Source organism: Coptis chinensis, chromosome 9 (genome assembly GCF_015680905.1).
Source record: "Coptis chinensis isolate HL-2020 chromosome 9, ASM1568090v1, whole genome shotgun sequence".
Lineage (NCBI taxonomy): Eukaryota > Viridiplantae > Streptophyta > Magnoliopsida > Ranunculales > Ranunculaceae > Coptis > Coptis chinensis.
In genome coordinates, this window is record NC_141464.1 from 65020448 (window position 1) to 65034761 (window position 14314).

At 38.8% G+C, this 14314-nt stretch overlaps 2 protein-coding genes across 8 annotated transcripts; both read left to right on the forward strand.

Annotated features, from left to right (window-relative positions):
* Positions 1 to 7286: 7286 nt before the first annotated feature.
* Positions 7287 to 11610, forward strand: LOC147477359 (F-box/LRR-repeat protein At3g59200-like). Of its 7 annotated transcripts, XR_015208064.1 has the most exons (5): positions 7287 to 10272; positions 10352 to 10525; positions 10658 to 10949; positions 11225 to 11306; positions 11385 to 11610. XR_015208064.1 is itself a non-coding variant. In XM_086583157.1 (3 exons), the coding sequence occupies exons 1-3, from the start codon at positions 9379 to 9381 to the stop codon at positions 10688 to 10690; spliced, it is 1101 nt and encodes a 366-aa protein (XP_086439283.1). In that variant the 5' UTR covers positions 7287 to 9378; the 3' UTR covers positions 10691 to 11132. The 7 variants fall into 7 exon arrangements, 4 of the variants coding, with proteins under 4 accessions (XP_086439283.1, XP_086439284.1, XP_086439285.1 ...); XR_015208063.1 differs by having other exon boundaries at positions 11225 to 11610; XR_015208065.1 differs by having other exon boundaries at positions 10424 to 10525; positions 10670 to 10949; positions 11225 to 11610.
* Positions 11611 to 11741: 131 nt separating this feature from the next.
* On the forward strand, positions 11742 to 14083 carry LOC147477360 (uncharacterized). Its single transcript, XM_086583161.1, has 4 exons — positions 11742 to 12183; positions 12286 to 12457; positions 13226 to 13319; positions 13420 to 14083. The coding sequence occupies exons 1-4, from the start codon at positions 11894 to 11896 to the stop codon at positions 13830 to 13832; spliced, it is 969 nt and encodes a 322-aa protein (XP_086439287.1). The 5' UTR covers positions 11742 to 11893; the 3' UTR covers positions 13833 to 14083.
* The last annotated feature ends 231 nt before the right edge of the window (positions 14084 to 14314 follow it).

The following is a 14314-nucleotide window of genomic DNA, read 5'->3' on the forward strand; positions in this document are numbered from 1 at the left end:
ATGTACCCAAGCTATCTGTCACACCCCGAATTTCAACAGAATTCGGAAAAACATTATTTGTTCCCGACTCTTTGATCTCCGAGGTGTGACGCACTCTCCACTTCCAAAAACCCATAAACAATTTTAAATATGCGGATAATTAAAAACCAATAAAAATTTTAACTTAAACAAAAGTCCTCTTCATTACAAAAATTAACAAATGAAAATGCAAATAACCTTATCTCAACTGAAAATCTATATTCCTCAAAGGAAAACAAAGCCTATCTTGAAATGCGACGCTAACGCAAAACCACGAAAGCAAAGAACCAATCTTCTTCAACACTAAACTGTCAATACTTATCAACTATGTTCATTTAATGAACTCACCCGATAAACAAACATGCAAATCGGGTCAAGATTATAAAATATGGTGTGAGTAGCCCTAAAATACAACATATACTTATACCAATATATACACAAACCATAACGGCAGTTAGTTCTTCCAATCGGTTTTAACTTTCAAAGACTAATATAACATCCTTAAGTACAATAATTAAAGGCAGGTAGTTCCTCCAATCGCCTTTAACTTCCCACTAACCACACAACAAACTATACACATAATAAATAAAGGTGTAGTTCCTCCATCGAGGTTTTAGGTTCAACTAAACAAATAACCAACTAAATATTATATAATGCATCGCATTTCATGCTCAATTACGAGTGGGTCGTCTCGCCCAAGTAATTAGTTTGACTCCACACATACGCAAAGCCATATACAATCATATATTTAAAGATATATAGTTAACCAACATATCACCATAATTATATTATTTACGGCTTTCTTTGTGTGTCCCTAAAATTCACGCCGTGATCTATGTCTTACCTAGTTTCCCTGGCTACCACAATCGCTTCCCAACTTTAACATGTACATCCACATGCCTCCCTTACATAATGAACCACTCCGATGCGTAACCACCCCCGGCGGGATGCCGCACACCGTAACCCTCACACGAAAGCCATTATGTAAGTATCGCCACTATTCGGCATAAAAATAAGCGTCTCGTTCTATTTTTGAACGGAAGATTTATTCGCTCGTAAGAGCCAATCACATTATTTATTTACGAAGGCCATTCAGATTCACGAAACGCCGAATGGCCAATCACATTACTTACCAAGGCCATTCAGATTCATCGAAAGGAAGGGGCCAATCAAATTGCACACGCCCACAAAGGGCAAATCACATGAGTTGTGGTAGCTAGGTTCTAGGATTTTCATTACGTAGTTTATTCAAATGTCATACATTAATGACTCATAATAATTCCACTATATCACATGCAGGTCAAATACCTTATTGCACTAAGCCACAATAGTTAGAAATATCTCAATTATATCTCATAACCACTTTCCTTCTTTCACGTGCCAATATATTATTGCACTAAGCCACAATCCCGTGGGCAAATATTCACCAATACTATACTACCTCATAGTAGCATCTCACATATATAATAATTGAGTGTTTATACATTTATTTCTCCAAAACTATTGCATTTAATATATATATCCCAACATATTATATAATGTCACAATATCAACGTCAAATCTTAATTAGATAATGACAACCAAATTTATACAAGATTCTCCAGCATTTTAGCATTTGATTTGTCCATACAATTTACAACATAAAATGTAGCACAATTAAAGCCAATCCACAATCAAAGTATATCAAAAATATATATATGTTTTACACACTACTCACGTCAAATCTTAATTAGATAATGACAAACAACGTTATATAATTTTCAACAATATTTTATTACCATATTTGTCCATATTCTTAAATATGAGAAAAACTGGAAAAAGTTAACATTCCACAGTCAACGGTCAATGGTCAACGGTCAAACTGTCGTTTCCATGTTCGACAGGTTCAGGGTCATAGCCATGGTTCATGGCTAAGGTTAAAGGTGGATGGCTCATGGGCTCATGACCAAGGTAATGTTCGGACCCAACTGGCCGAGCCCAAACCCCAAACCTTAGAACCCAAAAGTCTACATGTTGAAAACCCATTTGGATCTCTATCTTAAGTTATATGGACCGGCCCCAAAACTAATTTGAAACTAGTCCAAAGAAAAGCAATTAGTTTTAGCCCAAACAACTTAACCTAAACTGGGCCCAAACTAAACCAAAACTGGTCCACAACTTAATCCGGAACTGGCCCAACATACTACTAGATTTCGGCCCAAAACAACTGTCAAAACCGGCCCAAAACTAAAATAGATTATTGGGCCCCAAACAAAACCGACCCATTTGGTTCCGACCCAACTAACTAACTTAGTTTTCGGCCCAAGGCCCAAACCGACCATCAGGTCTTCTTCCTCAGCTGCTACCACCACCACCAGCCACCACCTGCTCAAATTTCGGCCACCACAAGCTCTCCTCCTCCTCCACTTTCATCCCACCGGTTTTACTCCTTATGAAAACCCCTAATACTTTAACAAAACCAAAAATCGATTTCCTCACATCACTCACTCCTCCCTCAACTGGATTGCACCGCCATTAGCGCCTCCTTCCAGCTCTAAACAACACTCAAACCTCCTCACTACCCCCATTCATCAACAATCCATACAAATCCACAACCAAAACCCACCAACCAACAACAAAGTTTTAAATAAAATTGGGCGATCCCTTGCCACTGCCATTAACAGCCATGACCAATCCTTCACCGCTCCGAACAACACCCAATCTCCAACCAACAAATCTAACATCACCACAAAAAAATTCAAACAAATCGTACAGGAGGATTTCGCTCTCCTTTTTTTATCTGTTGGGCGACGCCATTATCGCTTCTTGAAGCTTCGACAGAACTCCAACAGCCCACCCAATCAAACCTCAATAGCCAAACCTACAACCCTTACTCCCCCCGACATCAAACAACCAAATCAAAACCACAAAGAATAGGTCAAACAAAACGGTAAGTTGTTCTCTCCATCTTGGGCTCGGGACGCCATTAACAGGCCCAAACCAGGTTCGACAGTTCCAAATCTCAAATTTCAGAGTTTGAGTTTTAATAACACAACATATTTCAACCGAAAAGAAATCGACAGTAATGAGAATTTAATAAAATAAATCTATAAAATATCTACTCACCTGTATTAAAACCCGACGAATCCCTCATCGTCCGAATTGTCGCGCTCCAACGCTCGAGCAAACAAGCCGCCTCCATTTTTATTATTTTTTATTATCTAAGAACCCTATTCTCTAGAACAATACGAATATATATTTGGGTTTGAAACCCAAGCCCAACGCAGACTCGGGCCCAGAAACCAGGCCCACATATCTCAAATCCAATCCAGCGAATTTTAAATAAATAATTAAATAATTAATTAATTAATAACTATGTATTTTAAATATGGGCATTACACTATCCACCTACCATCAAAGCCAAATCTAGTGAGCACCATACCTCATGCAAGAACTCCCAACTGAGAGTGTCATAAGCCTGAGAAATATCCACTTTAATACCTAGAGATCCACCTTTTTGTTCTTTTGCATTGCATTTATCATCTCAAAAGCCAATCCAATACTAGCTTGAGCTGACCTTCCTTGTATAAACCCAGATTGTTCCTTGGAGATTAACTTGCACACAATCTGCTTTAGTCTCAATTGCATAATCTTCGACATGATTTTCACTAGGAAATTACTCATGCAAATAGGCCTAAATTGGGAAGCCTTATTTGCATTTCTATCTTTAGGCAGTAGAGCAATAAAACAATTATTAACTCCCATAGGCATATGAGCTTCATCAAAAAAGGAAATAACAGCTTTGCAGAGATCCTTGTGTATAATATCCCAGCAACTATGATAGAAACAACCTTGAAAACCATCGGGCCTAGGAGAGCTATCTCCTATCATTACATGTACCACCTGTTTAATCTCTGCTTCATCTGGAATCTTGCACAACATGACATTGTCTTCATCTGTGACTAGTGCAGGAATTAGGCTCATCAACAAATCATTGTTTCTAGTAGAACCAACTGTAAATCTCTTCTCAAAGAAGTCCACAAAGTGCTTTTGAATGCCATCTTGATTAGTAATTAACTCACCATCTTCAGTTTTAACCTCTAAAATAGTTTGTTTTATCTGTCTGATCTGGCATAGTTTGTGGAAGTATGTCGTGTTCTGACTATCTTCTTTAATATCCTTGGATCTGCTTTTTTGTTTAAGTAAAGCTGCCCGATTCGATTCTGCATTCATTAATCTTCTTTCTTTTGTCTCTAGCTCTTCAAGAAGTTTAACATCTTCAGGGTTTACATCAGCTGCCATCTGACCCAACTCAAACTCTTGTTGTAGCTCCTTTACCTGATTATTTACATTACCAAAAACTTGCTGATTCCACACCTTCATATCACCTTTAAGCCTTTTCAACTTTTGGGAGAATCGCAAAATAGGTGTACCAGCAATGTAACCCTCCCAACTAGTCTTCACCATAGTTTTGAAAGATTGATGACTTATCCACATTTTATTGAATCTAAAAGGGGCATTGTGTGGTTTAGGAATGGAATAGTTCATCCCCAAAAGAGGAGAATGATCAGAGTTATATCTATCCCCTACTTTGTATGACCAACCTCTGTATTTATCCTCCCATGCTTGGTTGAAAAGGGCTCAGTCCAGCTTGAAAAGCACTCGGAATCTCCCCTTTCTATTGTTACACCAAGAATATTTAATTCCTTTATAACTACTCTCTTGCAGGTGACAAGTATTAATGACAGAGAAAAACTCATCAGATGCAGCTCTGAATGGGATTCTACCACCTTTCTTCTCATCAATTCTAAGTATAGTACTGCATTGAAGTCACCAATAGTTAGCCAAGGTTGGTCCATGTATAAGCCAGTCATCTCACCCCATAACTCTCTTTTGTTTATTCTGAGACAGTCAGCATGCACAAAAGTCACTAGACTCCCATCCACCCAAACTGAAATTTGTTGCAAAGAAATAGATTCTACATTCACATTACTGCCTCTTTTCCACATAACCCAAAGATTATCTTTTTTATGAGGTAAGTCATTGTGTAGGAAGGAACAATCCATGTTATCTAACCTCAAACAAGCAAAACCAGTAGCACTAGGTCTTATAAGTGGCTCAGCTATACATACTAAATCTGGACAAAAATACTTCACATTTATATAGTCTCTGAGTCTTGTAACTGCTTTTGCTTTCTTAACACCTCTCATATTCCAATAAATGGTCCTCATTAAGAACTAGAATGGGGAGATGTTTCCTTTTGTTGAGCTCTAACAGTGGGATTGGAGCTAACTGCTTGAGCAATGAAGTTTCCATTACCTCTACACTGACCTTTTCCATTTACCTTCTTAGTTCTCTTTTTTCTCACGATCGTGAAACCAGTATCAACGACCTCTGTTAGAGAACATTGAACCACACAAGGCTCTAACCCAATATTAACACTAGCATTAACAACTGGTTTCCCCTGAACCCCTGTCCACTCAGTAGGCCCTGTTGGCTCAGAATTACATTCTCTTGTACTTGGCTAACCTCGACTTGAGCGGCCTCAGTAGGTCCATGCAGTACAGTTTCAAATATATCTTCAAGAGATATCACACATGCACCTTGTTCACTTCCATGCCCTATGGCTTCAACCACTTCAATACAGGGAAGAATCTCAGCACTTGTTTCAACAACCAATTCCTTACTAGGCAAAACATTGTTCTGCACATCCATTACTTGTTCAGTTACTATAACTTCTGGTACCACCACGCTATTACCACCTTCAGTCTCGACTGGAATGGCATTTTCCTCAAAATCACCTTGCTTGTCAGCTTGATTTTCACTAGGAACTACCTCCAAGTTTTCTGTGTTTTTAGTTGAAATACACTGAGCAACTCCATTCTCTTTACTACCAGAAGAACTTGCACCATTTGTGTTTTCCTTCTCCACCTCTTCCTCTAGTTCTTACTCATGATAGACAAGTCGACATCTACTACCACATTGGACGTCAATGTTTCCTTGTCAACATTTTGAACCACGGGTGACTTCTCTTTATGAGTGTTTGCTACCTTATCTTTCTCCAAGTCACTCTTCAGGAACTTGCATCGAGCCACTAAATGCCCAACCCCTTTGCAATGGTTGCAAAATTCAGGAGTTTTTCCCAGTTTAACAGTTTGCCAGAATCCTACTCCATACTTCTTAGATTCTACCCATATTTTGTCAGGAACCGGCTTTGACAGATCCAAATCAACATATACACTGGCATAGTAGCCTAGTTCTCGTTTAGCAGTAGTTTCATCTACATGAATTGGCCTGCCAATAGCCTTTCCAAGAGCCAACAAGTTTCTCACTTCCCAGTACTCCAGACTAAGACCTGGAAATCTAACCTACACTGCAGCATGGGATTGGGTTTCCTTCTCCGTGGAGAAGTTTGGCATCCATTTAACTAACCTCAAGATTTGTTTGTCAAAGATCATATCTAGGAGCCTTGATCCCAATTTTTTTGAAAATCTTCAACTTTGTCAAACCTAAACATGACATGACCTCTTCCCAGTGGTGTTACTTGAACAAACCCAACTGGTTTCCAATGAAGGCGAACCAAAGTCCTTATACGAACCAAATCAACTTTGTTCATATCTAATCTGCCAACAAGGAAGGGACTGAGAACAAAACTCTATCCCTTTGTCAACTTCCTCTTCAATAAGTGAAGTAGTAGGAAACTTACCTTGCCTTCCTGGAATTGGCAGCAAAGAAGTGTCTATATTCCTTCCATATTTTGGTTTTAGCACCGCTGCATAGGATTTGGAAGGTCTCACATCAACTACCACCTCCTTTTCTTGAACAGTGACTGTCAGCGATTGAGTTTGTGGTTCCTCAAGGTTCAAGAAACCCCATGGACAAAAAGGTGTGGCTTTCTCCATAAGGACTTGCTTAAAGGAACGGATCTCCGGCAGAGGATCCCCAGAGGCCTCAGTCAACGGCTAAAAGAGCCAGTCAACCCATTTAAAATGGAAAGTTTTCCCTCCAGAAACAGGAAAGAGGGGAAGCTTATCCACGATTAGAGCTAAAAACGGAAATAACAAGGCCAAAGACTGAAATGCCCCTAAACACTTAAGGAATTACGATAAATGCAGAGCACCAAAATCCAAAAAAAAAAAAAAAAAAAACTTTATTGAAATGTGAAGAAGGTTTTAGAGGGGGTTTAAAAGTGGAGAATTCACTGTCAACATATCGATAATCAAACGAAATTTCAATACTCAAAATTACGGAATTTTGATAAATTACGACCGGTATCCTCGAAGTAACAATGGGGACCAAAACTTGGGAGATAGGGTGCGATATAACTTAAGTAACCCTCACGATCCAGTGCTCTATTTCCTACCACAAACAGCAAAAATAGTGTGGATGCGGGGAGGCTTATCTTCTCTCTTCTACAAGTTCTTTACTGTTTTGGGAAATACCTTACAGAGCGAGATTGAAAAATCAAGTTTACAAACATGGATCTTTATGAGTTCGAAAACCCTAGGCCAATGGCACACACCGCAGTGGATACACGAGGAGACTGATAATGAACAGTGGCGGTGGAATTTCTTGAACTACCTATGCCGGAAAAGATGGGTGATTATCCAGCAATTACCATTCCTGAAAAGGCTTATGAAAAAGGAATGCAATTCTGTAAACATTGTTTGGTGGGCATAATCGATTTGACCAAAGTCCCAATAGAGAGAGTTCGAATACTCACAAAGCTTCTCTGGCAGCCAACGGGTGAATGGCTGATCACCCCCATCGGCAAAGGCTACCTCTTTCTGAAATTTTCCAATGTAGAGGATTTCAACAGGGAGCATGGGATTTTGAGAAGAATATTTTGCACATTAGTCAATGGACTCCTAACTTCTACCCAGAAAGCCAACGCCAATCTCATGCTTTGGTATGGATAAGACTACCAAGGCTCAGTCAGGAATATTGAGAGCCTAAAGCACTCATGTCCACTGCTAGAGGTGTAGGCTACCCAATGCAGATAGATGAGAAAACTCTTAGTAGGGAATATGGGTATTATGCTCGTATCCTAGTGAATGTTGATCTCTCAGAAACAATACCTGATCAAATTTATGTCAAGACTAAGAAGGTTCAATTCTGGCAAACTGTGGAGGTGGGAAAACTACCCAAAAGGTGGTGTACGCATTGCAAAATAGTCGGGCACCTGGTTACAGAATGCCGGAAGTTAAAAGGGGGCACTGAACAAGGGAAAAGAGGTGGTAATTGATTCCACTCCACCAACGGTTAATTTGACGGAGATTACTCAAAAGAAACAAGGGAGAAAACATAAACAAGGGGAAACCAGTAGTGAAGCAATCTGGATTCCTAAAGTCTCCGCACAGCCTAAAGAAACACAAGTTTAGAACCGCTTCACTGGGCTGGAAGTTGAGGAACTTCATGAAAGTGATGCTCTTGAGAACCAAGGCGTGACAATTCCATCTCCTCCCCCAGAAGGTATGATCCCAGAAGTTGAGAATCAGGTGGCGGAAAAGGTTAATCCACAGCATGCGAGTCCAGTAGTGGAACAAGTTCGGGAACCGCAAGCAACACTGGTGGTGGTGGATACAACAGAGTTAGAATATGAGACATGCCTCAAGGAGGCTCTTGCGCAGAAAGTGGGTCCAACTAAACCGATTATTTTCCAAAATGTGGACATGGCTACAACTGTCGTAACTCCGTTCACCTATCCAGTCTTTAATAACCCTACATCCAATATAGTGTCTAGCTTCAGATCCCCTAATGAAGAGGTTGTTGGTTTACAAGTCGTGAATGCTTCTCCAGATGCTGACAAATTAATGACCCTAGTGACACATGGGCAATCTAACATAGTGTCTAACTTCATCTCTACAAATGATGAGGCTGTTTGAGTTCAGGCCATGAATAGTAGAGTTCTAGACTCCTATTCCTATTCGACAACAAGAGCCGAGTCCTCTTTCTCCACCTCAAGAGCAACTGATCAAATCAATGTAGTGAACGAAACTAACTATATTTCGAGAGTGGTTAATTGTTTTTGTCAGTTTTGTTGGTATTTGCTTATTTTAAAGTTTGTTGATTCAGATCAATTCAACATATTTTGAACAGTTGGTGTCTGATTCTAGTAAAGCTATAGGTTGGGTGAAATCATCAACAGTTGTTCAAGAAGATGCCTGTCTTACTAAAGACGGTGTTGTATTGCCGAAACATGCTTGTCAGGTTCAATCTTTATTTTCATTTCAATTAATGTAACAATTTATTGACTTAATTCACAGGGTGAACGTGTGGTCATTTTTAAATCGCCAAATTTGATGGATGCCCGCTTATAGAATAGATGAGGATTTACTTGTATTGATCCTTTACTGTTGTTGAGGTTGGAGAAAGAACATAATGAAGAAGACCTGTTTATCCTACGAACAAACCGTGGACAGGCTGAGGTCCTTGCCCCACCCAATTCGGAACCACATTCTCTCATTGCTTCCCATGGAAGGGGCAGTAAAAACCAGTGTTCTTTCTCGCCAATGGAGATACGTGTCTTCTTCTCTTTCCAATTTGGAGTTTAATCAAATTGATTACCAAGAAAAGATGCAGAATGATATACACAGTATAGATTTTAGGAACTTTGTTGATCATCTAATCATTGTTCATGACGGGACTCACATGGGAAGCTTCAGTCTCACTGTTTATGTCGATGATGTGCTTATAAAAGATACTAATATCAATACATGGATCTTCTTCGCTATAATGCACAATGTTCAGGAGCTCTGTCTCAATATTGAATCAGGAACAGTTGAAAAGCTTATTGATTGCTTCTATAGTTGCTGTAGCTTAACAGTGCTGACTTTGTATCAGTTGGTCCTCAGGTTACCCGAAGTCATTCACTTTCCTAATCTCCATAAAATGTACCTATCTTTTGTTGAGTTTCACGGTAAAAACTCAACTCAAATATTCTTTTCCAGCTTTCCTGTGCTGAAAGAGTTGATCCTCCAATCTTGCACCTTTCATGATTTGAATGCCTTAACAATATCTCCTCCGAAACTTACGGATCTGATACTGAATGACATTTATATTTACAAGGGAATCAATATTTGTACACTGAATCTTCAACAGATCAGATATTATGACTTGGGTGAAACACCACATTTTAGTCTAGAGACCTTTTCCTCTTTGATTGGTGCATATTTTTCACTAAGCTTTCCGGACGATCCTGATAACAGAGCTATTAAGATTCTAATGGGGCAGTGTAAGACAGTCACACTAAGCCCACGCGGTTGCTATCTTGAGGTATGTACATTTTTTATCTGTGTCATGCAAAAAATAAAAATTGAATAACAAGAGGCTAACTGTGTTTTTTTATACTTAGATCTGCACCCGGTATTTATACAAGGATCCAGATTTATCAGCATATTTTCCTACCTCATGTTGTACCCTGCAGGATTTGGAAATTGAAATTTGGCCTTGCAAGGAACAAGTTAAAGTGTTAATCCTCCTACTAAGGAGTTACCCAAACCTGCAGACTCTGCAATTATATTTCAAGGTCTGTTGTGCTTTAAACGCTATTAATTTTTATTATACTATCGCATTGTATTTTAAGGTTAAGGTTTATTAATAGTGTATAATGTTATCATGATTGTAACTTGACTCTGTGTTTCTATCACTGATTAAAAAGATGCAATGGCAGAAATTAAAATACTTTCAATGACAACACATCAACAATCAGAAGAGTTGGCTACTGGGTTTGTATTGAGGCAGGTCAAAACAATTGCAATCGAAGGTTTTGGATTTACAAATGAGTTTGAAGGACATATTGTGAGATACTTACTTGAGAATGCTAGCATCCAGGAGAAAATGAAGATCAGACTGTTGAGTAGCGTTCAGGAAAATGTAAAGATGTGGTGGTTAGCGAGGGAGATGTTGTTGGCATTTTCCAAGGGTTCTCCCAATGCTGATATAGAATTCTCGTAAGGATTTGTATTATCTTGATAGGTGCATACTGCATACCATCTTTCCTCCTAGATTTTTTTGAATATTTCAGTCGAAAGCATGAGGTTCAATAGATAAAGTGCTGATTCTGCTGTATGTATAATTGTATATTAGTGTTGGTAGATAAACATAAATCTATTCAATTACTCGTTTCCAGTTCAGTTAGCTTATGAATTGGATTGTTTGAATTTACTTTGACTAATACATCAACTTTCTTCTTGTCTAATGCATATTATTCTCATCTGCCGAAAAGTTGGCCTCCCTCCAAATTGATGTGATATTAATGGTGTGTAGCTTCGTCTGGCAATTCTTCCAGCGAGCCTGCATTGCCCAAGGTATTTCACCGGTCTCAAAAGCAATCTTAGCTGCTTCATAATAGAAGTTTTGATGTCTTTGAGCCATCTGATGCCCAGGCCCCCTTCATCATATGGTTTACAAGTTCTTGCGCAGCTCACTGTCACACCTTTCCAGATGGTCGGATCACCAGCCCATAAAAAAATTCTCATAACTGCTTCCATCTCTTTTATCAACGACTGAGGCCATTGTAAGCACAGACTTGCTGAGGATCACTCTTCCTTGAAAACAATCTTTTGCCCTTCCAACTCGACAGTCTTTTTTTTTATCGTAACCAATACGGGCGATATGCATGCTCTTGTTGTTATTTGTTTATTTTGAACAGGCCCTGCAACTAGTTCATGAGCCCATGGTCTCATTTCAGGCCCTCCAACTTCTCCGCGCCCGCTCCAAGTTGTCGTTACGTACTAGAAACATTTAAGCAATGCGGTTGAAACACGTAGCAATGTCAACTGCCAAATGTAGCCTGTTTCGTTGGAGTGTAATATTCCACTCATTTAACTTTAGCTGCTTCTCTCCAAAGCCTTTTCTCAATTTTCACATCTTCTGAAAACATACAAACTCATAAATGGGAGGTGGACTAATCATGCCAACTGCATCAAATCTTTCTTCATTCAGTTATAATGACAATTTACGGAACACTCGTTTTGCAATTCAAAAAGAAGGCCAACTAAATTTTGTAAACACTAACCCGGGTGCAGTCGCAAATAATAATACTGACGCTTCATCGTCTGTTCATAATCATAAACCTTATTGTGGAGAATCATTCAACGTGGCGCGAAGGATTGTTTTCGGTGGAGTACCCACACTAGAAGAGGCTAAAGAAGCAACTTCTGAACTAAAAGATGCACTGGAAATGTAATTCTGATTCTGTATGTTAGTTGGTTTACTTGGATTTAATTTGATTATTTTTTTTACCCCTTAGAGATTTATGGATTTTGTTTAACATGAACATACCAGGGTGTATTTTCCATCTAGTAAAGCTATAGGTTGGGTGAAATCATCAACAGTTGTTCAAGAACCTGGGCAAAGGTATTCAGAAGCTGATGCCTGTGTTACTAAAGATGGTGTTGTATTGCCGAAACGTGCTTGTCAGGCATTTTCACTGCTGAGAGAAAGTTTTCAGGCTCAGGTTCAATCTTTATTTTCATTTCAATTAATGTAACAGTTTCATTGACTTAATAGCTTTAACCAAAAGAACATTGAGTACCATGATCTATTTTCTTATTAAGGGTTGCGATTCTAATTGACTTATATTAGTTTCGCCATGAGTTGCACGTTGTCTAGGGGGCTAGGCTTCTTTGCTGTGATGGTTTTTATAATTATGTGTTAATCTTCATGTATGCCTGGAATTTGTAAAATGAATTGCATGAGAAAGTAAAATACATGTGATACCTTGCTTCTAGTAGTTTGACCTCTCTAATACAGGGGAACACATTTCAACAGTTTAGCAGTTTAGGTAGTTGATGTAGAAGATTTCCTTTGATCCATATAGCTTCATCAAGTATTTAACAGTTGATCGTTAGGCTCATCTACACGTTGTGGGTTAGTTAGATGCATAGATCCTTGATGGTGGATTGATCTTGTCGTGATTCTGCAACACGTTTGACAGTTAGGTCGAGTAGACGTGAGTTGACTTGTTTGGAAGTTTTTTGTATTCAATCTTAAGCAGTTCAGCTGACTATGGATATTTATATGTATGTCTACCGTCTATACTCTGTACATAAATGCAGTAAAATTGTTTCAGATAATCTTAGACATAAAGAATCATGTTGTTGAGTTACTTGAAACTTGCACACACTCTAACTTCTTTAGTACCTAGCAAGCAGCTCAATAATGAGGCCTTTTCGTGTTATTCAGTAGTCTAATTGGTCCTTAGCAATCTCTGTATATCGTGCAGAGCGCTGTTGCTTCAGTTGTCTCTGATGAAAATGTTTGGAATGCTGTTATACAAAATGAGAAGGTTAAGGAGTTTCTGAAGTTACAGAAGTCAGGTAAAACTTCTTTTGATCTTCTATATCGTCATATTATTCCTTCTTCTCCGTTAAATCATCCTATTATAATGCCTTACCTGCAACCTCTGTGGTTCTTCAGCGGGCCCTCTTTCTCCTGACGTGAATATGGTTGTAAAGGATCCCTTTAAAAATAGTGAAAGCCATGATGATTATAACTACTTGAAGAACTCTGTTGATGAAGCCAACACAAGAGACTCCGCAGGTTTTGGAAACGTGCTTCTAGAGATTTTCGACAAACTTAGGCTTACAATTACAGAGATGCTGAAAAGTTTGACTGAGTTATTTGAAAATCTCATAAGCAGCTCAGCACAAGGAGGCAACTCTATAAATGCCGACCGAAACATAGGAACCACAATCATGGCACTGGGAGTGCTAGCACTTATGGTGGTTGTGCTGAAGCGTGGCGAGACTGCTTTTGCAATCCAACATATGGATCAACCCGGCATGAAGTATGTCAGTCTCTTTCTTAAAACTGCTCCACTAAGTAGCTGATGACACCTCTAAGGTGAGTTTTGTATAGTTATGATTACATAGGTTTTGGTTGCTCCCTGAGCAGACGAGATGTAATATTGTAATTCCTTTTTTTTTTGCGTGTGTAGTATAGTGATTGTATACCCCCGATGTTTTGTAATATTGTTAATCAAGACTTTCTTTGAACTGATCCTCAATCAAGGGATTATTGATTTCATATTTCGTGGTCTGAACGTGATTGAAATATGAGTACGTAAATCCTTATTTTCTCCGTCCTCACTCTTCATTCAGTAATGTTGATTAAGATTCTTAGTATAGTCTGTAACCAGAATTTCTTCTGAAATGATGTTGTGAGAAATGGTATTAATCTTCATCCTCACTTGAACAAAAGTGGATGGGAGTTTTATTTTTATTTTTATAGTTTTAGTTTTATGCTGCTATTGCCCTTTTCCTTTCCTGAGTTACCGTTCTCATATCCTACCAATTCAGTACAAACCTGGAGC

Bases quoted from the DNA above. Each gene is read 5' to 3' on its own strand.
- LOC147477359 (XM_086583157.1), top strand. From the start codon at position 9,379: ATGAAGAAGACCTGTTTATCCTACGAACAAACCGTGGACAGGCTGAGG. The intron at 10,273-10,351 runs GTATGTACATTT...TTTTATACTTAG, and splicing joins CACGCGGTTGCTATCTTGAG to ATCTGCACCCGGTATTTATA. The intron at 10,526-10,657 runs GTCTGTTGTGCT...CTGATTAAAAAG, and splicing joins CTCTGCAATTATATTTCAAG to ATGCAATGGCAGAAATTAAA.
- LOC147477360 (XM_086583161.1), top strand. From the start codon at position 11,894: ATGGGAGGTGGACTAATCATGCCAACTGCATCAAATCTTTCTTCATTC. The intron at 12,184-12,285 runs GTAATTCTGATT...TGAACATACCAG, and splicing joins CTAAAAGATGCACTGGAAAT to GGTGTATTTTCCATCTAGTA. The intron at 13,320-13,419 runs GTAAAACTTCTT...GTGGTTCTTCAG, and splicing joins TCTGAAGTTACAGAAGTCAG to CGGGCCCTCTTTCTCCTGAC.